At 42.3% G+C, this 27,375-nt stretch overlaps 1 protein-coding gene across 2 annotated transcripts in view; it reads right to left on the bottom strand.

The window, feature by feature from the left end:
* COL21A1 (collagen type XXI alpha 1 chain) overlaps positions 1–27,375 on the bottom strand; it is a 194,189-nt gene that overhangs the window by 108,749 nt on the left and 58,065 nt on the right. The window contains exons 3-9 of one of the 2 annotated variants that reach the window (XM_013977769.1): positions 23,353–23,904; positions 11,064–11,232; positions 10,759–10,975; positions 8,288–8,461; positions 6,337–6,414; positions 3,969–3,977; positions 3,570–3,653 (exon numbers count right to left, since the gene is read on the bottom strand). In XM_013977769.1, coding sequence (XP_013833223.1) covers positions 3,570–3,653; positions 3,969–3,977; positions 6,337–6,414; positions 8,288–8,461; positions 10,759–10,975; positions 11,064–11,232; positions 23,353–23,904 — 1,283 coding nt within the window. Of the gene's footprint in view, positions 1–3,569; positions 3,655–3,968; positions 3,978–6,336; positions 6,415–8,287; positions 8,462–10,758; positions 10,976–11,063; positions 11,233–23,352; positions 23,905–27,375 lie in introns of those variants that run through there. The other variant, XM_021098588.1, reaches the window with a different exon arrangement.

The raw sequence follows: 27,375 nt of genomic DNA, 5'->3' as shown, positions 1-27,375 counted from the left end.
TTTCTGTTTTGCTTGCCCCGTGGCAGATGGAGTTCCCAGGCCAGGGATCAGATCTGAGCCACGGTTTCAACCTAAGAGGCAGGTGGAGCAATGCTGGATTCTTAACCTATTGTGTGGGGCCAGGGATGGAACCTGCATCCCAGCGCTCCAGAGACACTGTCGATCCTATTGCACCACAGTGGGAACTTCGACCAATATATTTTCTTATGCTTACTGGAGGGTTATAATGCCATGATAAGCCATATGGGATCCCATGCTTCATTTATCCTAGCTTTGCAATGGGGTTGTCATATTTGCTGGAAATTGAGAGAACTCAAAGCAGATGACTGATTTTACCTTAGAAAAAGCACTTAGCCCCCCCCCCAATCCACCCAAGAATTTCTCCTCTCTTTCAGTTTCATGACTCAATTCTCAGCTTCCAGAACCCTCTTCCTGGCTACTGCCAAGATTAGATTGTCCTGCACAGGTAACTCTATTGGACGGCAATCTGCAAAACTTTCCAGAGAGCATCGAACAAAAACAGCCAATATGTCTCAGTTGGATTTATAGTAAAACGGCTTCATCTGTTTTAGTTCTGATGCTGTTGAACTAATTCAAACCTATCAATTTTCCAGGCCATAAGGTCTCCAAAGGAAGGACAACCCAGGGTGTTGCTAGGGATTCTGTTTTTCAGAGACAGGTCCCTGATGTGGCGAGGGAAGCACCTCCGGGGAAAGAGTCTTGAAAGGATGGAAGAGCGTGTGTGTGTTCTTGTCCTCCTGCCAGATTTTCTGGAGAAAATGGAAAGCAGATTAAGAAGGCACGCCAGCTTGAAGACTGGTGGAAAACTGCAATTTTGCTTAAAGGAGTAGGTGGCAATGGGGCTGGATTATGACTAAGAAAAGAGAAGGAAAATGAGGAACATTTGAAACTTGGAAGTGCTGAAAATCAGAGGCTTTACAGATAAGACAAAGGGTGTGCTAAAAACCTGCTGTAAACATACATGCGTAACAATTGGTGTCACTACAAGATGCCTTGTGGACCACGAATGAGAATCAGGACACAACAGAGGTGTCTGCCCTCCCCGCGGAGTGGACCCCCTCAGAGCCCTTGGGGGGTGAACTGAACTTCACCGAGGAGCTGGAAGGAGCACTGGGCTTGGAGGGGTCAGAGGTCATGGGACTCTCATTTCCACACTTCATCTCTTGCACATCAAATAGGTTCTATGTATAATTTACAAGTTGAATAAGTTGTATCAATATGTTTTAAAAGATAGTCTGCTGGTAGGTCACACCAGGCTCCCTTGCCAGGTAAATTCTCCCAGCAGCATCTTGTGAGTGCTTCTCTACATCAAGTCATCCTAAATAAGAGGTCGTTACTTTCACGGAGAACACTTGGCTTGACTTTCCTAATGTCATCTAAAAACAGTTTACAACAGTAAATCCATTATAAGGTTCCGAAGCATTGAGTGTATAATTTTACTGCTTTAATTGCATTGCTTTTTTTCTTTCTTTGCTTTTCAGGGCCGCATATGAGGCATATGGAAGTTCCTTGGCTAGAGGTCAAATTGGAGCTGCAGCTGCCGGCCTACGCCACAGCCACAGCAACGCAGGATCCGAGCCGCGTCTGCAACCCACACCTCAGCTCACGCCAATGCTGGATCCTTAACCCATTAAGCAAGGCCAGGGATCGAACCCATATTCTCAGGGATACGAGTCGGGGTCTTTTCTGCTGAGCCACAACGGGAACGCCTGCATTTTTTATTTTAACAGGTAGGTTTGAAGCAAGTCATGAACTATCCCCTGAAAGCTGGATGGAGAAACATGTAGAAAAGGCAGGAAGAGTTCAGTTCTCTCATATCAGCAGTTTAAAAGCTGAATATTTTTTTAGCTGTGATGACCGAAACTCTCAGAAAATTCCATCTAAATGAACATTACTTTTTTTTTTTTTTTTTTTTTTTTTGGGGTCTTTTTGTCCTTTCTAGGGCCGCTCCCTCGGCATATGGAGGTTCCCAGGCTAGGGATCTAATCAGAGCTGTAGCTGCCGGCCTACGCCAGAGCCACAGTAACTCGGGATCAGAGTCATGTCTTCGACCTACACCATGGCTCACGGCAATGCCAGATCCTTAACCCAGTGAGCAAGGCCAGGGATCGAACCCGAAACCTCATGCTTCTTAGTCAGATTCATCAACCACTGAGCCAGGACAGGAACTCCTACAATTCATATTTAACAAGCTTTATTATGGTCACTTCAAATGATAGATGATTAATACACAAACATTCTTTCTGGCCAGGAAATCATACTTGCTTTTCAAGTTAGACATTATTTTTTTTAGATGACATTGTTTTAAATTACTCAATGCCTTTGATTACATTTATAGTTGTACAATGATCTTAGATGACATTTTTAAATAAACAAGATTTATCTACAGTGGACAAACCACTTATCATCTCGTATCTTGGGCTGCATCTAAGTGATGTCAGTGAGTATCAACTTAAAAAGCTTAGTCATTTATATTTAATACATAGAAACATATTCAGAGTATCTGTGGTGTAAAAAGTAACTAGTTAGAAAGTAGTACGCACATGAGGGTTCCAATCATATACAAATGTGGACACAAATAAACATGTAAATGTTTATACACATACACACAAACAATACATATACACACAAATAGTACACACACACAAATAATATACATATACACACACAAATATATAAATGAAACTGGACATATGCATATAAGAATATGACTAAAAGAATATATTTCCTAAAAGTAATTACTATATGATTCAGTAAAATAAATACACACACACACCCCCCTCTCTTTTTAGAATTTTACATCAAATTTGACATTCAAATCAACTTAAATTTTTTTTTTTTTTTAATGAGAGTGCAACATTTATTTCAGGTGCTTTCTTGTTTTTCTTGTTTTTTTCTTTCTTGCCACACAGGCAGTATGTGGGAATTCCTGGGTCAGGAACTGAACCTATGCCACACGGCAGCCACCAGAGCCACAGCCCTGAGAATGCAGGAGCCTCAACCGACTAGGCCATCAGAGAATTCCCCAACTTAAAATTTTCTGATTTATGTTTCTGCCTGAGAATCATCTTGGCAGATTAAGAATGCAGGCATTTAAGAATTCAGCACACATCTTAACAAATGCCCTTCCTTCATTTTTTACCATATTGTAAGGTGGCATCATTCCTGCATCATGGCAGCGGTTTTTGGGGAACAACAGTCAAGGAAATGAACTAATAATCCTCCCTCACTCGACTGTGGTATCAGTTCTAGATTCAAAGGCAATTAAAGATTAGAATACATTTTAAAAAAGTCACTAAAACTTGCACTTTATTTTCCGCAGCATGAGGAAGTTCCCGGGCCAGGGATCGCACCCACGCCACGGCAGTGGCCATGCCAGATCCTTAACCCACTCCCCGACAAGAGAACTCCTGAAACCTGCATTTTAAACTCTTCCAAGGTATTAGGCAGACATTTCGAAACAGGGTCGTGGTGACTAGAAATTGGGTATCGGCTCGGCTCTCCTTTGCATGTTTATTAACAAGAGCAGCAGGTTGGGTGATACTCACTTTGCGACCTTGTAGCCCTGGTTTTCCCGGAGGACAGATACAGGGAGCTTCAGTTGAGCCTACATCACTGGGTCCATTGAGGCACTAAAAGACAGAGATGGAGATAAACCACACGGAATGACGTATGCATTTGCACACGGGTGCGTGTGTCTGTATGTGTGTGTGAAATGGTCAAGACATTGAACACTTAACTTTTCAATTTACGCTGCCCAAGCCAACAAGAAATTCTGGATCATAAAAAAGCTAGACATACTCTAGAATAGTGAATACCAGACATACTCAAATGACACAAAAATGAGTTTTATTTATCTAACATACTTACAATTGATAGAAGGAAGACGCTAAACGGTCCCACAATGTAAATATTACCTTAAGGAGAATAATAGTAGCCAGGCCTACCTCACCATTCTGAAAGAAAGACAACAACAAATGGGTTTTAAAACATGCGTTTCATTCGTTTCCAAGCTATTTTCCTAATTTACAAATATATCCTTGTCTGGGGTAGAGATCAAGGACATATCAAAACCAATATTTGCTTGCAACTAGCCTAAAAAATTACATCTTATTCTGACATTTATAACTGGATGGAGGAAGGCAATTAGCAATAACAGAGAGTAGAGGGAGAAAATGAAATCCTAAGCGGAGCTATGATGGCCACGCGGGACAAAGAGGCCTCAAGGTGGCGTTTATATGCTCTATTGAACCTTCTAGAGATCACTTAAGGAGCCAGAGAATGAGCCAAAACCCATCTAGGTGAGTCACAAACGGGAAGCATCGACTTGTATGTGCTTCGCTTTAGGGGAGCTGCTCACTAAACAATTAACTTCTTACTGAAAAACACCCGATTTTAAGCAGGTTAATCATCTTTCCAAACTGTAACAATGGAGGTCAGAAAATGAGAAGCTGGGAATGAAGATGGATGAAGGCAGACCTGCCTGAAAAAGTCACACCTGGGAGTAAGTTGTAAAAACACAGGAAAGTGGGTGCGAGAACTCAGAATCTACAGTTTCATGCTGTGCTTCTCTTACGCGGGGCAGGTAACCGTCGTGGTCGCATCGCTAGAGGACTGTCACTAAATCAGGATGTGCAATGGCCCCTCAAAATGCTATGACTTCCTAATGCTCTGAGGAGGGATTTATATTTCAAGTTATAAATACCTAAAATAAACCTTACAGTGTTTAAACACCAGAGATTTATATTCCAAGTTATAAGTGTAAAATAAAAGTTACAGTGTTTAAACAGTTACCTACATAGGAAACTCAGAATGAATCATCTCTAAAAGTTTCCATCTTTGATTTTATTATAAATCTTTTTTTTTTTTTTTTTTTTTTGGTGTTTTTAGGCTGCGCCTCTGGCATATGGAGGTTCCCAGGCCGGGGGTTGAATTGGAGCTATAGCTGCTGGTCTGCACCACAGCCCCTGGCAACATTAGATCCAAGCCTCCTCTGTGACCTACACCACAGCTCATGGCAATGCCGGATCCTTAACCCACTGAGCGAGGCCAGGGATCGAACCCTCGACCTCAGGGGTGCTACTCGGGTTCGTTAACCACTGAGCCATGACCGGAACTCCTATAAATCTTTTAAATCTGCTGCTATATCAGCTCAAATTTTTAGAACACGTGGATCCAAAAGTTATTCAGTTTGACAGAGAAAAAGAGCATGATTGCATGATTATAGAAACGAAAAGAACCACCGAGGACTCCACATCACTGGGAACCCACGCTGCTCGGACGTTTTACAACATTTCACTTTATCTGCATCACGTACGACATACTATTTTTGGCCCAGGGGAAAAGGAATTGATCACACGCACACACACACTCACACATACACATACACACACACTCACACATACACACACACACACACTCACACATACATACTCACACACCCTCACACACACACGCATGTATAATCAGACTCTATAACATTTTAGCTTACAATCTTTTTCTTCCTAATGCATCAATAAAAATAGCTAAGTAAACAGAAAGGTGCCTATGTCCTAGAAATACAAGAAAATCTTACTTGGGTGACAACAGCAAAAAGAAAAATTGATATTCATTACGGTTTGAGAACACACGCTAGTGAAGACAAAAGCAAATCATTTTCTACCCGTCAGGATTTTGCTGCGTGGGGGTGTTCTGCCGACACGTTGACGTATGAATGTATTTTACACACTCAGATAAGGAATTCTGTTTTTTCTAGAGCAGGTTCAGCCCTGCTTCACTCGAGTGGTCTAACAGCGACACTCTGAAATGACCAGAAAATACTGCCTGAGGCCTTTCATTTACACTTGCACGATCATACATTGTGATCTTACCTATTTACTTATTTTTTGTCTTTTGTCTTTCTAGGGCCACACCTGTGGCATATGGAGGTTCCCAGGCTAGGGGTCGAATCAGAGCTACAGTTGCCAGCCTACGCCACAGCCACAGCAGCGCAGGATCCGAACCGTGTCTGCAACCTACACCACAGCTCACAGCAACGCCGGATCCTGAACCCACTGAGCAAGGCCAGGGATCGAACCTGCAACCTCATGGTTCCTAGTCGGATTCGTTTCTGTTGCACCACGATAGGAACTCCTGTAATCTTATTTCAATTATGAATCTAGAAATATGTGTTAATCAATGTCACTTTATTTGCATGGACAACGAAGACACAAGTGAACTTTACATGTTAAATTAAAGCGTGGGCATATGTATTTTACTCATGGCTTTGAAAGTACTGGGGCACCACTTGGGGAAAAAATCATCCATCCTACTCACAAATCCAGGAATCTCACATGCTGTCTCCCGGTTGTTCTGTTCTGGGTCACAGTAGATTCGTAACTTTTGGACATCAAACTAGAAACATTAAACCAACAAAGTTAAAGTTGAGGCACAAGCAAATTGTTTTTATAAAAGCAACTCAGATACATGAGAGCGGCTACCAAAATTAGTAATCAGGAAAGATTTATTTTTATTTACTTATTTTTTTTATTTTTATTTTTTGGTTCTTTAGGGCCACATGTGAGGAATACAGAAGTTCCCAGGCTAGGGATCGAATTGGAGCTGCAGCTGCTGGCCTACAGCACAGCCACAGCAACACCAGATCTGAGCCAAGTCTGCAACCTACATCACAGATCATGGCAATGCCAGATCCACGACCCACTGAGTGAGGCCAGGGATTGAACTCACATCCACTGTGCTGCAAGGGGAACTCCTACTTGTCATTTTTTTCCTTTTTATGGCTGGACCTGTGGCCCATGGAAGTTCCTGAGCCAGGCGTTGAATCAGAGCTGCAGCTGCAACCTATGCTGTAGCTGTGGCAACACTGGATTTTTAACCCACTGAGCAAGGCCAGGGATCCAACTTGTATCCCCATGGATACTAGGGTTCTTAACCCACTGAGCTATAATGGAAACTCCAGGTAAGATTTGGATCTGAGCATTTAGATTTGATAGCAATAAAAATACAATAAACAATAAAAACACAAAATATGAATACTTAACACATAGTATAAAGCTATTATGCAACTCCTAAGGAAAGTTCTGTAGCATAAAAAAAAAATCTCTGATTTCCTTGGGAGACCCAGGTGGCTGTTGCAGTATCTTTGTATTAAGGGCTAGTGTAGAGCGCACTTTCTAGAGCACTTAAAGCTTGCTGTTGTGGCTGCAGTCAGATTCTTAACCCAGTGTGCCACAGCAGGAACTCTTTTTTTTTTTTTTTGTCTTTTTTATCTTTTCTAGGGCCGCACCCGTGGCATATGGAGGTTCCCAGGCCAGGGGTCTAATCAGAGCTGTTGCTGCTAGCCTACACCAGAGCCACAGCAATGTGGGATCCGAGCTGCATCTGCAACCTATACCACAGCTCACGGCAACACTGGAAACTCAACCCATTGAGCGAGGCCAGGGATCGAACCCACAACCTCGTGGTTCCCAGTTGGATTTATTAACCACTGAGCCATGATGGGAACTCCCTTATTTTTTTAAAATTTTTGGCTGCAGCCATGGCATGCAGAGAAGTTCCTGGGCCAGGGATCAAACGTGCACCACAGCAGTAACTCGATCAGTGACAATGCCAGATTCCCGACCCAGTGAGCCACAAGGGAACCCCATCATTAATCTAATTTTATCCTCATAGCTGCAAAGAAATTTTTATAACCCCCACTTGCCGCTTTAATCATATCCTCTTTTCCAAATCCATTATATATATAATCTTGGCTTCTCCTGGGAAATATGAAGTTCATGTTTCATAAGAACAAAGAATTCTATCTGTACACGGGGGAATGCATTTCTAAGAATTATATTAAGTCTGATTTTTCTTTTTCATACACACACACAAACACACAATTTCACTAATGAACTGGCCACATTTTTGATTAAGTACTGTAAAGGAATTAAGTTAAACACAGTTAAATGTGGGAGTTCCCACTGTGGCTCAGTGGAAATGAATCTGACTGGTATCCATGAGGATGGGGGTTCCATCCCTGGCCTTTCTCAGTGGGTTAAGGATCCGGTGTTGCCGTGAGCTGTGGTGTAGGTCGCAGCCGTGGCTCAGATCTGGCGTGGCTGTGGCTGTGGCATAGGCTGGCAGCTGCAGCTCTGATTCGAACCCTAGCCTGGGAACCTCCATATGCCACAACCACAGCCCTTAAAAAAAATATAGCTAAATGTGATAAATGCTAGCACTAAAGCTCTGTTTTATACGATTCAAAAAGCAGATCATTTTTATCCACCTGAACGGTTTCTTCTTTCCCAGAGTATTTTCCGATTTGGGTTTGTCCGCTGATAAAGATCCCTAACACAGGATGCAAGGGCTTGTTTTCAATTTGTTGATCGTCGATATACAGAGTTACATCTTGCTCTGTTACTAAGAGACGGATTTGATGCCAGCCTTCATCATATAATGTCTAAAGGAAGAAAATACGGAAGAGTCATAAGTAAAATTCCCAACAATCTTTTATTTTCTTTGTTTTTCTATTCCTTTGCTATCAACCATAAATCCACACCACGCAGATTGGCTGTATGACATTCGAATTCACCCTGACCCAAGCTGGGCCTCAAAGGCGGCCTGCCCATTATTGTATTAATCCCCTCACTGGGTTTCCACTGCATATCCCAAAGTAGCTGTACCAAATTATTTACTGAGACTCCCTCGAGGTCACAAGTAAGTTCCTAATGTCCTGATCCAAGGGATTCTCTCATTCCCGTCTCCTACTCACTTCACTGCAGCTGTGGACCCTGTAACTAGTCTGCCTGCCTCAATGGTCTCACTCAGCTTCCATGACGCCAACCATCTTTTATTTATTTATTTATTTATTTATTTATTTAATTTTTGTCCATTAATCTGACAAAGTATCCATGAGGATGTGAGTTCAATCCCTGGCATCACTCAGTGGGTTAAGGATCCAGTGTTACCACCAGCTGCAGTATAGGTTGCAGATGCGGCTCAGATCTGACATGGCTGTGGCTGTGGTGTAGGCCTCAGCTGCAGCTCCAGTTCACCCCCTAGCCTGGGAACTTCCTTTTTTATTTTTTATTATTTTTTATTTTTTGCTTTTTAGGGCCACACCCACAGCATATGGAGGTTCCCAGGCTCGGGATCCAGTTAGCACTACAGCTACTGGCTTACACCACAGCCACAGCAACATCAGATCTGAGCCACATCTGCAACCTACACCACAGCTCACAGCAATGCCGGATCCTTAACCCACTGAGTGTGGCCAGGGATCCAACCCGAAACCTCATGGTTCCTAGTCAGATTCGTTTCCCCTGCGCCACAACGGGAATGCCTCAACATCCCTTTAAAAAATTTTTTTTTATTGGAGGACAGTTGACTTACAATGTTGTATTAGTTTTTGAGAACAGTATGGAGGTTCCACAAAAAACTATGTATAGAACTATCATATGTCCCAGCAATCCCACTCCTGGGCATCTATCTGAGAAAAAAACTATAATTCGAAAAGATACATGTACCCAATATTTACAGCAGAACCATTCATAATAGCCAAGACATGGAAGCAACCTCAATGCCCACTGATAGACAAATGGATAAAGAAGGTATGATACATATATACAGTGGAATATTACTCAGCCTTAAAAAAGAATGATCAACACCTTGTGATGGAATTCCATCACCCACTGCATGGAGTGCAAAACCCTTCAAACAGTTCACAGGTCCTTGCAGGTTGAGCTTATACCCTGCTAGCTTTTTCTTTCATGTATCTGATACTCCAAACATAGGGACACCACTTTCTATTCTCTAAATAAAACCCTGTACTTCACTGCACGGCACGTGACTATACAATAATGAACCACTGACCTACACGTCTTCGCACCCTTCCGAGTCCATTCAAAAAACCTTCTCATATGAAGACTTTCCCACATTTTCTGTTAGAATCTACTCTTTCCTCTATGCTCCATTAATGCTTTGAAGTTCTTTCCGTTAGATACCAGAAGCACTGAATAGCCTAATGTAAATAAGCTCCTTGAAGGTGAGAAATATGCCTTATTCATTTATCACTTCTTACGGAACCTAGCACATTGCGTTTAATGAAAATGGCAGACAACAACTTTTTACAAGATTTAATCTGCTCACCAAACGAAGAAATTCCATCCATGCGTAATTTCATTTCTAGCCTTGTATATTTCCTAAGTGCTATATAATGTACCATTAGACATCATAGAGTAATAATCAAAATGTAATTACTTTATCATTGCATTGTTTTTTGAACACATGTGATATCAGAAATGCACTTTTAATTTTAGTTTATGGATTTTATTAAATATATGTTCCTTTGGGGGATATAAAGTGTCCTCCTAATAAATGGGAATTCTGTACCCATTACCCCTGTATTTAATGATCTGACAAACAGGACTTTACCTCAACATCCCGTAGGACGTGGAAGTATAAAACAGACCAACACAGACGTGGAAACTGACCAGACCTAAAAATGAGAGCAGGAGCTTCTTCCTTGGGTGATTTTCATAATTAAATACTCTGGGCACCTGGTAGCAGGTACTCAAAAAAATGTTAGCTTCCCCACCCTTCAATTTCTTATGAATTAAAAAAACATTTTTCTGTTGTTGCTTTTATTCCGTAACGCAAATTTAAAACATGCAGTCAACATCTTTTCAGTCATGTTAAAATTATGGCTCTCCTTCCCCCAAACACACAAACCCGATGGTTATCCCCAGGCATCTTTACCTTAACTCGAGGGTCAGCAAAGGTGACCACCTGTGATCCATTAATGACGCTGGTTGTGGTAAACAGTAACGTTTTGTCCACTCCATTTAAGGTAACTGCTATTTGTGGCCTTCCATCCATAGTTAAAATTCTCCATAAATCCCACATTTTCTTGACCTTAAATCTCTGAGTGGAGACAAACACGTATGATGGAGGAAGACCTTCTGGGAACACATTGCTGGAAAAAGAAGAACATATATGAGCGTGAGGGGTTCTCAGCTCGTCTGCAGACAGCAGGGAAAAGCCGGGCAACACAGCACGCTTACCTTGTGGATTCTGATAAATCCACTTTTGATGTTACTTCATATCCTTTTATCTTCGTTGGCGAAAGCTGAATTCTCTTCTTAGCCTTTTTCTTTACACCCAAGCCTAAAAGAATATCAAACCCCTTCTCATCACGCGCGGCCACTGGAATTCGTGTTGGACAGACGGATTCTATAAAGCAAAAGCAAAAGCAAAAGTGGTTAAAAGTTGATTGATCCTGGGTTACTTGAAGAAGAAAAGAAAGGGAGCAATATGAACATAGAATTGGAGCAGGTTAAGGACTTGGTGTTGTGCTTGGGTGCTGCTGTGGCGCTGGTTCGATCCCTGCCCCCGGAACTTCGGCATGCCTTGGGAACGGCCAAAACAAACAAACAAAAAACAAAGAATGTAGAATTATAAAACATATGCACACAAATGTATGTAAATGTATTTTCTCAGAAAGCATGTGGGATTGTTTTTAGTATTTAAGAATGAATTCGCAATTGTCTTTTTCCCCCATAAACGATCCAAGTAAAACGACCGTGTAAAGGGAACATTTGCTAATGGTTTAAGGACAGCGCTCTGCTGACGTTTACCCTTCACTACCTTGAATAAGAGGCGACCTGATACCCAGCAGGTAGGAAAGCCCTGGAGCAGGATTCCAGATCCTCACCCCGGATTTGCTGTAGTCAGTCACGTGCCCTTGGATACTGCTCTTACATCTCCCAGATCTCGGAGACAACTCTGACTGCTTCCTTGCGGTCCCAGCATTTGAGGGGTGAAATAATGTGCGTCATTCCTGATAGACTTTCCAGTTCTAGCAGTTTATAATTCTACAGTTCGAAATAGCATTGCTTCTGTCACGCTGGAAAAAACTGTGGGTCTTTTCTGTTCCTGGAAATTCTTCAAAGGGGCCTATGACCTCATCTATGATTATATTATATATTCTATTAATCGTATTTATAAATAAAGACTGTTTCCTTTAAAAGAATCATTAAGGTTTGCATGAGAAGTCAACTATATAAATTATAAAAATATGGTAATATTTTCACTTCTCTGGGAAACTAGTGTCTCAAATTATATGGAAAATTTTGTATGGTTGAAATGCTATTAGGCTGTTATACTGTAGGAATGTTGCAGTATTTTCAGACTCTTCCAAGGCCATCATATAACACGCACTGACCATGACTACTTATATTTTATAGAGTAGCTTAGAGAAGAAAATAAGAACAAACTGCACTAAATGTGCTTTAAGACAATCACTTTCTTACATAACACTAAGGAGAAGGAAAGGTACCGCACTTAAAATACAATAAGAGTGATGAGATGTATTTCATTAGCCTAATACCTACTGTCATAATTTGTACCATAGACTATTTGAAACAAAATAAAGGTTTGATCTAAATACAATTAGACGCATGCCTGGGAAGGGAGGAGTATTTTCTCCTTTGGATCTGAAGCTGCTGAGTTTTGAAGGGACCTAGTCCATCACATGCTTCTTCCCCTGGGAAGCTTAGAGCTAAGTGATGAGAAGCTATAGGAACAGGACAAAGAGAAGATGCTGGTTCGAGGGTGATCCAGGGAGTCTCTTGAGACTGCAGCACAATTCACCACACCCTCCTGGGCTGATTTACTCCCCAGCTGGCCGAGGCCAGGACCTGCTCATGGAGCTCACACGTGGCCTAAAGAGGAAATGGAACCCCAGCTCCACAGTCTGCTGATCCAAAGAGAAGAAAGCCAAAGACACTCTGCCAACTGTGACCAGCTACTTTCATCAAAGGCTCGTATCCCCAAACACATTTTCTTTTCTTTTTTTTCGTTTCTCTTTAGGGCCGCACCCAGGGCATATGGAAGTTCCCAGGCTAAGGGTCAAATGGGAGCCGCAGCTGCTAGCCTACGCCAGAGCCACAGCCACGCAGGATCCGAGCCGTGTCTGCGACCTACACCACAGCTCTCGGCAATGCTGGGATCCTTAACCCACCGAGCAAGGCCAGGGTTCAAACCTGCGTCTTCATGGTTGCTGATTGGGTTTGTTACCACTGAGCCAAGACAGGAACACCCAAAACACATTTTCTCATCTGTGCTGAGGCGTGAGAGAAGGTGGAGAGAGATCTGAAAAGTCAATCTATATACTCCTCATGGCACTGCTTTTGGTTTCGAAGAATGAGAACCAACCAACAACAAATTGCCTGAGTCAGGAGAAGCGTCAGTTCGGGTGAATTCTGAGCAGAGGAGTGACAAACTGGACTTTGATATTAAACCATTTTTGCATTTTGAAATCACCCCTCTTCTGACAAATATTACTCCTTTACCACCCTACTGGACTACATTTGCTAGTGTTTAACAAACTTTTCCACCTCTACCTAAATCTGAGATTTGGTATAATTTTAAAACTCATTTTCATATAAAATCAGGATGGCTTATTTTAAAAAAAGCCAGTTTAGCTAAAGCTCCTCCTCAAGAAGCAGGGAACAGGTGTCCCAATAACACTGTGTGACTCAGTTGACATCATAAATCAATAAATTAAGTTAAAATGTTCCTGTCACTGTGATGCCGAATTTGTTTTAGGGAGGGCGCAAGGGAACAGAGAATATGGACGCGTCACCTCAAAAAATTTAATTCAAAACGGCATCTCAACTTTTAACATGCGTTCTTTTGGATCCTTTATGAGGAAAATATCTTCAAAGTTTTGTTGGTTATTTTCTCAAGAATTATCTGTGCTTCAAATATCTTGCCTGCTCTGTTTTCTTGAATAATTGGTGTTTCTTGGATAATTGGTATGTAACTGAAAAGTTTAACTAAGTAATTATTACAGATTGTCTTTCGTTTTCAACGAAACTTTTGGTTTTAGGAAAACCATGAAAATGTATACTTATGTGCAGTTTATATGTTAAGTAACTTATACCACTATTAAATATTCAAAAAAAAATTGCGAAAGAAAGAGGTTCAGCCGAAAAGAACATGAGTTAAACACGACCCATTTAGACTGGAACTGCTCCTTTGATTTGCTTTACAAAAGAGAAGTTATTAAGATGTCGAACAAAGGGGCCCAACTGAAGACCAGAACCTGAGGTTCGGACCTCAGCCTCTTTGGAACGGAACCCCCAGGAACCGGTGGATTCTCATCCGTGAAGCCCGAACAGCGATCTTCTCCCCAGGGGTGTGTCTGAGGAGGAAACGTGAGCACTCGTGGGAAAGTGCTGTGTTAACTCCAAAGCAGACACCAGTGCCGTGGGGAGGGGGGGGGAGCAGGTGCTGTGTCCATCCTCTTTCTACAGCAACACCTTCTGCACTATATTCTAATCCTCAGAGTATAGGCAGCAGCGTGGCATGGTTCGCAAACTGGGGGCTGCACGTTAATAACTTTAGTACAGCCATGTTTTCATGATCACCTAGCACATCTCATTAGGGGAAAGGTATTTAACTAATTCTATTTTCTTTTTAAAAATTTATTTATTTTTTAGGGCCGCACCTGCAGCAAAGGCACAGTGGAAATGAATCCAACTAGAAACCATGAGGTTGCAGGTTCGATTCCTGGCCTCGCTCAGGGGGTTGAGGATCTGGCAGTGCTGTGAGCTGTGGTGTAGGTCATAGATGTGGCTCGGATCTGGCGTTGCTGTGGCTCTGGTGTAGGCTGGCAGCAACAGCTCCGATTAGACCCCTAGCCTGGGAACCTCCATATGCTGCAGGTGCGGCCCTAAAAAGCAAAAAAATAAAAAAATAATAAAAAATAAAATAAAAAAAATAATACTAAAAATAAAAAAGGAAGTTCCCAGGCTAGGGGTTGAACAGGAGCTGCAGCTGAGGCCTACACCACAGCCACAGCAATGTCAGATCTGAGCCGCATCTGCAACCTATACTGCAGCTGGTGGTAACACTGGATCCTTAACCCACTGAGTGATGACAGGGATTGAACTCACATCCTCATGGATATACTATGTCAGATTCTTAACCCGCTGAAACACAATGGAAACTCCAATAATTATATTTTCTTGAAGAAATAATTTTTCTTCTCAATTTGCTCAGCTATGAGAATGATAAGATATCCTTACACATGGGAACTGAAAATTAAAATGTAGTAAAGAAGTTGAAATAGCTCGGTATATGTAACACCCAGTTATGGGGAAACAGGTAGAAGCGTTTCCATAGGAGTTTTCCTGTGGCTCAGTAGCTTAAGGATTTGGTGTTGTAACTATAGTGCCCTGGGTCACTGCTATGGTGCGGGTTCGATCCCTGGCCCAGGGAACTTTCGCATGCCATGGCTGCGGCCAAAAAGAAAAAAAAAAAAAAAGAAAGAAACTTTCCATATATAAAAAGCTACTTTGATTGCCAGCCAACAATTTTCCACCAACTTCCAGGGTAACAGAAGTAAATAATTACCTTCCTATTGTGTAGAAAAAAGAAATGCATGTACAAGTATACAACCACATCCAGAAAGGGGAATGGAAACTGAAGTAAAAGCTCAAACTTGAAAGTTATCTTCTTACATCTGAGGAAAAGCAAACGTTAAAGAGAGCCAGCTGGGGCTTTGATATAATGCTTACAACAGGTAGGAAGAACAATCTAGATAAAACACGTTAGTTTAAAGGAATGCATTCAGGAGCAAGGACCAAAAACCCTCAGAAGCCCTAAGTTCACAAATGGTTTCCCACAGACACAGCTAAAATTTAATTTTACTCCAATATGTTCAGAGAGTATTCAGAAAAGGAATGCTTTCTGGGATGGATCCAGTAACAATGCTTTTCGGTAAATCTCAGGGCTTAGTAGCCCAAGTGATTCAGTCTTATCAATGTGTTTTGTTTAAAATCTTGCCATGCAAAGGGGCATAGACACTGCCTATCTTAAGTCGAACCAGCACCATCACACGTGTCCAGCTACACCCTTCTACCTGTAAGTTAACATTATAGGGGCACAATTATATGAATTCATGATGAATACATTACTCCAGAGCACACCTAGCTTAGTTTGTAAGTTCCCAGTCAACCCAGCTCCACATTGCCAGACTGTTTGTAAGTCACATGTTTTATCGAGAACTAGAAGATTTTATAAGGAGATTTGTGGTCAGACATCAAAAGTAATTCTACGGATCCAGACCAAGATCCCACTGAAACATAGTTGTCTGTGGTCCCTCTGGGACAGCTCAGCTCTGTGCGAAGCAGCTTCTTTAAACTTGCCTGGACTGGACTTTGTTTCAATAGTGAGGCAACATGAGTAAATGTGCCATTGAAACACACCTCTCAGCAGCGTTCAGTGGCAATTTAATATGGTGCCTTCACGAAAGCCTATTAGATTTTTTTTTTTCCCCACAATTGTGGCATGCAGAAGTTCCCAGTCCAGGAGTTCCCGTTGTGGTGCAGTGGTTAACGAACCCGACTAAGAACCATGACATTGCGGGTTCGATCCCTGGCCTTGCTTAGTGGGTTAAGGATCCGGCGTTGCTGTGAGCTGTGGTATAGGTCACAGACACGGCTCAGATCCCGTGTTGCTGTGGCTCTGGCGTAGGCCGGTGGCTACAGCTCTGATTAGACTCCTAGCCTGGGAACCATTTGCGGGAGGGCCCTAGAAAAGGCAAAAAGACAAAAAAAAAAAAAAAAAAAAGAAGTGACAACGCCTAATCCTTAACCTACTATGCCACCAGGGAACTCCTATACCATCATGTACTTTAACATCATGTATAAGTTCATAAAAAAGGAGGCATATTTGCTATTGTCTCAATTTAGTACTAAGACTGTGATAACTTCGACTCCATGACCTCGTACTGGAAATACAATGAACTCACAACAGCAATTCCAAAATAAAGCATCCAAGCAGAAATCCTCTTACCAAAGCCTGATTTCACAAAATTTCTCTTCTCATCACAGAGTGAATGCTTTAATCCTGCTGACCAGAGAACAGCCCCACTGTCTTGAAATACAGGCTGATTTAGGGTCAACCCTCCTTTATCAGTGGAAGATGTTTGCCAAACACCTGGCTGCTGGACAGTGTGACATGCTAAGTAGAGATTCTGATCATACTCCTTTCAGGATAAGTCACTGGAACAAGAACCACCAACTGGCCTTAAGTAAAAGCTGTGCACAAACTAGAAAAGTTACAGTCTACTTTACTGGTAAGAAACCTCACTAACATAGGATATATTGTTTTTGAACAATAAGAAAAAATGTAAGAAAATGGAAATCCATCCTGGACATAGAAAATAGTTAGAATACAACTTTAAAGGCTTACAAAATTACAAAACTCATCTGGTTTTGCCATTTTTTCATTTTAAAAGCTTTGATTATGTGATGAACTTTTTGTTATCCTTTCTTCTACCTGAACACTATAGATGAAGAAAGGTGTTTTGCTTTTGCACATATCCAGACAATAGTACGGAACAATTCCTTTAACCCATTCTTTACTCCTTTTCTTCATTTTTGATTGGATGGGAAGAACTTTTGGAGTTCCTGTTGTGCTCAGCAGTAGCAAACCCAACTAGTATCCATGAGGATGTGGATTCGATTCCTGGCCCCACTCAGTGGGTTAGGGATCCGGTGTTGCCGTGAACTGTGGTGTAGGTCACAGATGTAGCTCAGATCTGGCATTGCCGTGGCTGGGGTGTAGGCCCCCAGCTGCAGCTCTGATAAGACCCCTAGCCTGGGAACTTCCATATGCTGTGGGTACAGTGCTAAAAAGCCAAAAAAAAAAAAAAAAAGCAACCCTAAAACAAACCAAAAAACCCCCAAAACCGAGAAAAACCTTTTGTCAGATATTACAGTTATGCCACATTTTAACATACGAATGCTATTTTTTTTCAAACCAGACATCAAGTCACCTTAAACACATCCCTTTGCTTCTCTAGCATACTGATATTAATTAATGTTCATAAAATGTGGTCTCTCTTCTCTCCCTCATAGGAATGACCTCTGTAACCAACAGGATATTTCCGAAATGAAGAGGTGTGGCTTCCAAGTCTAGACCATGAAAGATACTGCAGCTTCCCCTGGCTCTCTGGGACCACTCACCCTGGGGGAAGCCAGCTGGCATGTTGTAAGGACGTTCAAGCAGCTCCTTGGAGAAGTCCATGTGACCAGGAACGGCGGCCGCCTGCCAACAGCCAGGACTGACTCAGCAACCGCTTGAGTGAGTCGCCTTAAAAGTAGGTCCTCCAGCCCCAGTCAAGCCTTCAGCTGACTGCTGCCCCACTGACATCTTGACTTCGATTCCTTGAGAGAACTTGAGTCATGACCATTCAGCTCAGTTTTGCCCATGTCCCTAATCCACAGAAACTGTACAATATAATAAACGTTACCATTGGAAGTTCCCATGTGGCACAGTGGGTTAAGGATCCAGTGTTGCCACAGCTGTGATGCGGGTCAACTGCAGCTCAGGTTCAGTCTCTGGCCCAGGAACTTCCACATGCTGAGGATGTGGCCAAAAAAGTTACTATTCTTTAAAATGCAAAAAATAAAATAAAATAAAATAAAATAGTTCTATGTATAGATTTCTAAGGTACCTCCATACTGTTCTCCATAGTGGCTGTACCAGCTTACATTCCCAGACTCTCATACTGAGAGAAGTTAAGTCAGAAAGAGAAAGACAAATATCATATGATATCACTCATGTCTGGTAGCTAACATACAGCCCAAATGACCCTTTCCACAGAAAAGAAAATCATGGACTTGGAGAATAGACTTGTGGTTGCCAGGGGTGGAGGCGGAGGGGGGGGGTGGAGGCTGGAAGCTTGGGGTTAATAGATGCAAACTATTGCTCTTGGAATGGATTAATAATGAGATCCTGCTGTGTAGCACTGAGAATTATGTCTAGATACTTACAACACAGCACTACAATGGGAGAAAAAAATTATGTATACATGTATGTGTAACTGGGTCCCCATGCTGTACAGTGGGGAAAAAAAAGGGTGTTGGAGGAAATGGCAATAAAAAATAGATTTAAAATAAAATAAAATAAAAAGGTCTGTATCACCAAGGTTGGAGCCAGTCACTTAGCCTAGTATCACACTTCAAGAACGTGATATTGACAAAGTCAGGAACCAAATCCCCATCCAGGTCTAACTCCAGGGATTGGGCTGGTCCACCATATAATTATATGGCTTCAGGTTTACAGAGAAAACCATCAAGAGCTTTATTTTAATAGACATTCTGTTTACTGAATTCAAACAACAGAAAAACCCCTTTCTATTAAGATACAACCTAATTCAGTAAAATGCCCTAGTCTCAAGTGTACAACAGCTCATATGAATGAATACCCTTATGTAACTAGCACCCAGTTACATGCATTTATAATTAGCGCCCAGTTATATGCATATGTGGGCACACATGCATACACTTATATAACTAGCACCCAGACCAGACAACATCTTGAAAGTCACCTCATGATCCTTCACAGATAATAACCACCACCACCAGCAGCCACCACTGGTATGATTTATATCCCCATTGATTAATTTTGCGTTGTCTGTTCTTGAACTTAATATAAATGACCCATGCAGTATCTTTTTTGTTTTGTTTTGTCTTTTTGCCTTTTCTAGGGCCGCTTCCTGCAGCATATGGAGGTTCCCAGGCTAGGGGTCTAATCGGAGCTGTAGCCACCAGCCTACGCCAGAGCCACAGCAACATGGGATCCGAGCCACGTCTGCAACCTACACCACAGCTCATGGCAACGCCGGATCCTTAACCCACTGAGCAAGGCCAGGGATTGAACCCACAACCTCATGGTTCCTAGTCGGATTCGTTAACCACTGCGCCGTGACGGGAACTCCAGCATCTATTTTTTTAAATTCAACTTTTCTTACTCAACACAATGCCATGTTTTTGCATACAACAGGATGTGGTTTTTTGCTGTTGGTGGGGTGGTGCTGTGTAGTATTCCACTGTATGAATTAGACGATGATGTACTTATCTGTTTTCCTGTGGGGAATCATTTGAGCTGTTTCCAGCTTGGGGCTATTTGTCTTAAAGCTGTTATGAACATTCCTGAATAGTCTTTCGGTAAACACGTGAACTTATTTCTCATAGTTCAACATCTAGAAGTAGAATTTCGGTTTCATAGGATAACAGTATAGGTTTTGCTATAATCCATAATGTTAAGGACCTTTCCAGAGTGGTTGTCGCAATTTTCACTCCCACTATGTGCCAACTGTCACTTAAAAAGCATGAAGCTGTTATGAGAATAAAATATGTCATTAGGTAACAGCTATTACACATAATAATATTTTAGAGAGAGAGAAAGGATGGGACAAAGAGCTATTCACACAAGTTTTTCCGGGTCTTTTTAGGTCTGTACCACGGCGTATGGAGGTTCCCAGGCTAGGAGTCCAATCGGAGCTGTACCCGCCAGCCTATGCCACAGCCACAGAAATGCATCTGCGACCTACACCACAGCTCATGGCAATGCCGAATCCTTAACCCACTGAGCGAGGGCAGGGATCAAACCTGTGTCCTCTTGGATACTAGTCAGATTTGTTTCTGATGGGAACTCCTCATACAAGTTTTAAACATTCTTATGAAAATTATTCTGAATGCTTTCTTGTTTCTTTCTTTCCTAGCAATAATCAACTTAGGCAGCTGCATCTAGATGATAAACACTGTCTGCTGAATGCTATAATTTGTGTATTTTCTGAGTTATACCACAGTCATCCTTTTTCCAATCTAATACCCAAACATTGCTGTTCACATAAAATATAAACATATAGTATTTCTTTACTTGAGACATAGCTCCAGCCTCTCTAATTAAATGAATGGAAAATTCATATTTTTGGATATCTACAAGCCATTGACAATATAGGTTGTCTCCAAGGCAGATTAGATTTAGATTCTTTTGCCCTCTAGATAGGATACAAAGTGATTCCCCTGAATATGTGATGAGGCTTTATGAAATATTATACTCAGTCCTATCCCGTCTACCAAACTCAGCCCACCGCCGCCCTCTCATCTTCCTGTGCTCCAGGTCTGTGGGTGGGAATTCAAGCATATGTGTATGTACCACGAGCAGAAAGGCAGAAAGGAAGAAATCAGTGTCATGTGAGGGCAGGGAAGTTCATCACATACATGTCACAGAAGCACAGAAGCTAAAATACTCACTACCTCTAAGAACAGCTCGGTTGTCCTGGCCATGGCTCCTGATGTGTCTACCTTTACCTTTTTTGGCTTCTACCGAAATGCAAGATAAACTAAGTAGGGGAGAGTGATACACCAGGCCATTATGACAAAGTACCATGAGGCTTGAATTAGATAATCAAATTATCCAGCAATCTCCAAGCAAAGGGCAGAACAAAGTAGGAGTAATTTTTTTTTTTTTTTGACTTTTGGCCTTTTTGCCTTTTCTAGGGCTGCACCCTTGGCATATGGAGGTTCCCAGGTTAGGGGGTCTAATCGGAGCTGTAGCTGCCGGCCTACACCACAGCCACAGCAACTCGGGATCCGAGCCTCTCGAGCCTCGTCTGTGACCTACACCATAGCTCACAGCAACACCGGATCCTTAACTCATTGGTTAACGAATCTGACTAGGAACCAAGAGGTTGCAGGTTCGATCCCTGGCCTTGCTCAGTGGGTTAAGGATCTGGTGTTGCCACGAGCTGTGGTGTAGGTTGCAGATGCAGCTCTGATCCCGCGTTGCTGTGGCTCTGGTATTGGCCGGTGGCTACAGCTCCGTTTGGACTCCAAGCCTGGGAACCTCCACGTGCCACGGGAGTGGCCCGAGAAATGGCCAAAAGACAAAAAAAAGTCGGCACAGTCTATTAGAAAGAGACTCATAAAAAGAATAACTACAATGATCATTTGAGCTTGTTAATACCTTTTAAAAATTTTTATTAAAGAAAATTCTTAATTTTCTATACTTTAAAAAATAATCTAAAAAACTTTAAAATGTTTTTCTCTACCCGATCCCCCCAAAATATGAAAGAAATAGAGGAATTAACTGTCTTCTAAGCCACAATCATTTACAAATTTTTCTATCAAAAGTGAGCCAACCTATTTTTAGAGGTTTTGTAGGTAAACTAGATAAAAGGCATTTCCATTAAAATGAATAGTATTTTTAAAGATATATGGTATATTAAATGCATATAATATTAAAAATAAAAGATATGAATAAATTATTCTCCCTCCAAATAATGTGAACACAAGCATGTCTATACCCCAACAGGATTAATTTTACCAAAAACTGGAACTTTCCCATACCGAGGAGCGATCTTAAACATGAAGTTAGACTTTATGGAATGATATAAGCAAAATTAATAAACTGATTAAGTACAAGATTTTCAAATACTCTCTCACTTCTGGTGTGAGTGTGTTTCTTAAGTGGAATTTTTAACATTCTTCCAAAATTTTATTTTATTTTTCTTTTTGCTCTTTTTTTTTTTTTTTTTTTAAGGGCCGCACCTGCAGCATATGGAAGATCCCAGGCTAGGGATGGAATTGGAACTGCAGCTGACAGCCTACACCACCGCCACAGCAATGCCAGATTGGGGTCGCATCTGTGACCCACACCACAGTTCATGGCAATGCCGGATCCTTAATCCACTGAGCAAGGCCAGGGATCAAATCCGCATTCTCATGAATATTAGGCAGGTTCATTCGTTACTGCTGAACCACAAAGGGAACTCCCCCAAATTTTAAAAATGTTAGTAATTTGATCTTTGTTTTCTGGAGAAATAGAGAGTCTCATTTGGAATTAGCTACGAGAATATTCACTGTTATTTGTATTAGAAAAACTTAGAAATAAGCCAAACATACAAAAACGGAGAAACTATTAAATAAATTATCTTAAAAGATATCTTTTAAATAAATTATCTTAACAGCTATCATGTTAAACAGAGCATGAAAATTACACACACAATAACAGAGTATATGATAATATGAAAATAGAGTATGAAATTATATATACACTATTATCCTTACTTGGGAGCATGAATAAACTCTCATACACACTGAAATAAGAAAAGGAAAAGACTGGAATGAAAAGACAGAAAAACTTGTTAACAGGAGTGGATATGATCGATTCTGTGTGTTCCACACGTGTTTGTATTCTTTGCATGTCTTTATTTTCTCCCATCTCCACAATAAATAATTGTAACTAAAAGGAAAAAACAAAAAATAACAAAGTATTCTGTTTTCCAACTGTAGCTTTTATAAGGAAAGCAATTGTTCCTAAAAACAAAACTTATGCAGCATAAGTAACACAAAAATGTGTGCTCGCCTAGTTGGAACTTGGATAATTTGACATGCGATACAAACATCTCCCCCAGGGAAAATGGACAGGTTACACCCCAATACACGAAAGCACAACCATTTGCTGCTTCCGGGTCCCAGGAAGGCTTACCTTCGCAGAGTTTCTGCTTCATCACCTCCCGGATCTTGGATATTGCTATATAGTCTTCCACATGAAACACATACGTGGACGAAGGCTTGTTGGCGATAGCTCTCAGCTCCGCATCTTCTGTTTCCGAACCAACACCAATGGCAAATAATGTGATTTTACTGTCTCTTGCTGCTTCTGCGGCATCCTTGACTTCGTCTTGGGATTTGCCGTCTGTCAGGACCACCGCAATCTTCGTCAGAAATCGGGAGGACTTGGCGAAAAGGTAGTCGAGGGCAAACTGGATGGCCTTGCCGGTCCGCGTGTTTCCTCCCAAGTAGTGGATGGAGCCCACGGCTGCCAGCAACTTCTCCCCCGACTCGTGCCTTCCGAGGGGAATCTCCAGGACGGGGTAGTCACTGTACTGAACCACCCCCACCTGAATAAACTTTGGGCCAATGTCAAAGTTCTTCGTGATATTGACGAGCCACTTCTTGACGATTTCAAAGTTTTCTGGGCCAACGCTGTAAGAGCCATCCAAGATGAAAACTAAATCTGTAGGGGCAGTCCGACAACCTACGAGAAAACGAAAACCGTCACAGGAAAACCCGAAGTGGGAGGTTTTAAATGCACGAATTTGTCATTAACCACACGGGGGAAACCCTTTCACAATATATGTAATGTCACCATGACATATGCTTTAAATGTCTTACAATTTTATGTGTCACTTATACTGCAATAAAGCTGACATGTAATACAAAGGAAGAGCTCCTGCTGTGGCACAGGGGCGAAGAATCTGACTGGAGCGCCTCCGGCGGCTACAGAGGTACAAGTTTGAGCCCCTCTAAAATAAGATGCAAATGGGAGCTTCCGTCGTGGCGCAGTGGTTAACGAATCCGACTAGGAACCATGAGGTTGTAGGTTCGATCCCTGGCCTCGCTCAGTGGGTTAAGGATCCAGCGTTGCTGTGAGCTGTGGTGTAGGTCGCAGACTCAGCTTGGATCCCGAGTTGCTGTGGCTCTGGCGTTGGCCGGTGGCTACAGCTCCGATTGGACCCCTAGCCTGGGAACCTCCATATGCCGCGGGAAGCGGCCCTAGAAGAGGCAAAAAGCCAAAAAAATAAAATAAGATGCAAATGAAGCTATCTAAAAAGCAGAAACAGACTCACAGACACAGAGAACAGACTCGTGGTTGCCGAGGGAAAGGGAAGAGCTGAGAATCTGGGGATTAGTAGATACAAACTATTATATCGAGGATGGATAAACAACAAGGTCCTACTACTGTGTAGCACAGGGAACTCTATTCAACATCCTGTGATAAACCATAATGGAAAAGAATATAAAAATGTATACATATGTATGACTGAATCACTTTGCTGTACAGCAGAAACTAACACAATATCGTATATCAACTAGACTGCAATAAAAACCAATCTTAACTCTCTTTTCCACAGTCCACAGCATGGCTCGAACTCCACCTCATTCTTGCAGGGTATACTGATTACATGAAATATCTCAAAGCTCACAGCCGAGTAGGAGGAACAGCTGGCTGGTTCTAGAAGGTAGGAAGAATGATGAGAATGTTTGGGGGGTGGGGTGCAGCTTAACTGTGCAAGGTCAGGGGCAGTTTTGTGAGAAAGCTGACAGGCAATGAGACTGGGAAGCAGAGCTTTCACCAGGTCAAAAGGAGGACGTTCTGGTTAGAGGGGACGGCAAGTGCAAAGGTCCAGAGGTGAGTGACAGTAACACGCTGAAAGACAAACTGGTTTGTCCGGGTCACTCCAATGATTTGGAGCGGCCGGCAGAGAGAACAGGAAGGAACAGCTCTGCTTGCCTTTTCTTCTCTAACGTCTGCACTCAAAGCATTTAGGGCCCCTACGGTAAGGAATCCCACATCTCTGGAGATGGTGAGTCAGAAGAGGATAAAGTGAGTCAGGCTGATGGGACAGCAAATGTCAAATCCTGTAGTTTTACTCAGATTAATGGTCTCCCTAGAGTCGTGATCAGATGCTCTTTACAAAGTTATAATTAAAATGATTTATTTTTTGGATATATTGCAAATAAGATATCAAAATTGCAAAGAATGGTACTGGAGGAAAAAAAAACTGTTTGATGACAAGTAAGAGTTTTTGCATCTCCTTGGAGTCAATCAATTGGTCAATCCATGTCTCCCTCCCTTCACCTTTCTTACGCCCTCTTTTTCTTTCCTTCCCTTTCATTCTTTTCCTTATCTTTGTCTACTTACATACCTGGGATGAAGACAGGCTAATACGAAGAAACCGGTCTTACAGTTGACTCCGTATCACTGTAACCAGCGGGAGTAAACCCTTGTCAGGAGGACACACAGCAGAGTCCCAAAGTCACCCTCCCTTCCGAATTGCCAAAACATGGCTTTGGCTCAAAGATGTAACTGTGATTACGACATCACTCCTAAGGGGCTATGGGGCAGGTGGTGTCGCAGTGCAGGGGGTGTTTGGGATGCTATTCCAGTAACCTCTGCCGAGATGGCCACGGCCAGAGTTCAGGGCAGGGGCAGAGGTGGAGCCCTTGCAGAGGCAAATGTTCTAACCCAAGGGAATGCAGCTGTCCTGTTGTTTTTGGAAGCAGAATGGGGATGACAGGGCAAGGCTTTTATTGGAGTTTTGTGGGGGAGACAAAAGGACAGGAAGCTTGTGTCTTCAGGACGCTTCAACGTTGCCCTTTCTTGGTGCTCTGAGGCTCGGTACTGCCTGGACCTGCCAGGGTCTGTGTACCACCCCACTCAGTGGCAATAAACCCTGATGGCGTTATTCTTGGCCCCTTCTACCCCGTTCCAGAGCCATGGGCCATATATCTCATAACTGCAAGGTTGGCCAAGAGCATGGGTACAAAGGCAAGTACTGCCGTTTATAAACCCAGATGAAACATCACCCCCAGAGGCTGTCTCGGAACAGGGGGTCCCTGGTGTCACAGGAAAGGAACACAGTGAAGATCAAAAGTACGGTTCAAATACCAGCCATGGCTCTAACCAGATATATGTACGGCAACACACTAGCCCCTGAAATTTGATGAATTGCTTTTATTGCTCAAAAAACAGAGTACCTGCCTTGTAGAGCACTTGGGTGGACTAAACTTAAGAGTGTTATGCAAACATGAACAATTATTATTTTGATAACTCTTAGGCCAGGCTGAATCACATTGTCCAAACATCTGATTTAACTGTTACAGAAAAACCATGATTCATTTACAGTAGGTGTGTAGGGTTATGTGTTTGAAAATACGAATATAAGCCAACTTTTAAAAAGAAGCATGATGTTGATAAAGGATGGCCTGGTAGAAGAACTTTGATTAACACAGCCCCGGAGCTCCCACTGCAGCTCAGCAGAAACGAATCTGACCAGCATCCACAGACGCAGGTTTGATCCCTGGCCTCACTCAGTGGGTTAAGGATCTGGGGTTGCCGTGAGCTGTGGAGTAGGTCGCAGACATGGCTCAGATCTGGCTTTGCTGTAGCTGTGGCTGTGGCCAGTGGCTACAGCTCTTATTAGATCCCTAGCCTGGGAACCTGCATGTGCCATGGGTACAGCCCTAAAAAAAAAAGAAAGACAAAAAAAATTAACATATCCTTTCTTCTCCAATGTAAGACTTCCCACAGGCTTGTAGAAAAATACAGTTATCACTTACTGAGACGGCACTGTGCTAAGCCATTTATACGCATTATCTTATTGACAGGCATTATCTCACTATCTCTACGTGATAAACTGACAGGATGGTCCTGATAACCATCCTATGAAGCAGGTACTTTTTTTTTTTTTTCTTTTTAAGGCTGCACCTAAAAAGCCAGGTTGAATCACATTGTCCAAACATCTAGTTTAACTGTTACAGAAAAACCATGATTCATTTACAGTAGGTGTGGAAGTTCCCAGGCTAGGGGTTGAATCAGAGCTACAGCTGCTGGCCTACACCACAGGCGCAGCAATGCAGGATCCAAGCTGCGTCTGCAACCTACACCACAGCTCACGGCAATGCTGGATCCTGAACCCACTGAGCACGGCCAGAAATCGAACCC

Source organism: Sus scrofa, chromosome 7 (assembly GCF_000003025.6).
Source record: "Sus scrofa isolate TJ Tabasco breed Duroc chromosome 7, Sscrofa11.1, whole genome shotgun sequence".
Classification (NCBI taxonomy): Eukaryota; Metazoa; Chordata; class Mammalia; order Artiodactyla; family Suidae; genus Sus; species Sus scrofa.
This window is presented reverse-complemented; position numbering and strand designations above follow the sequence as displayed.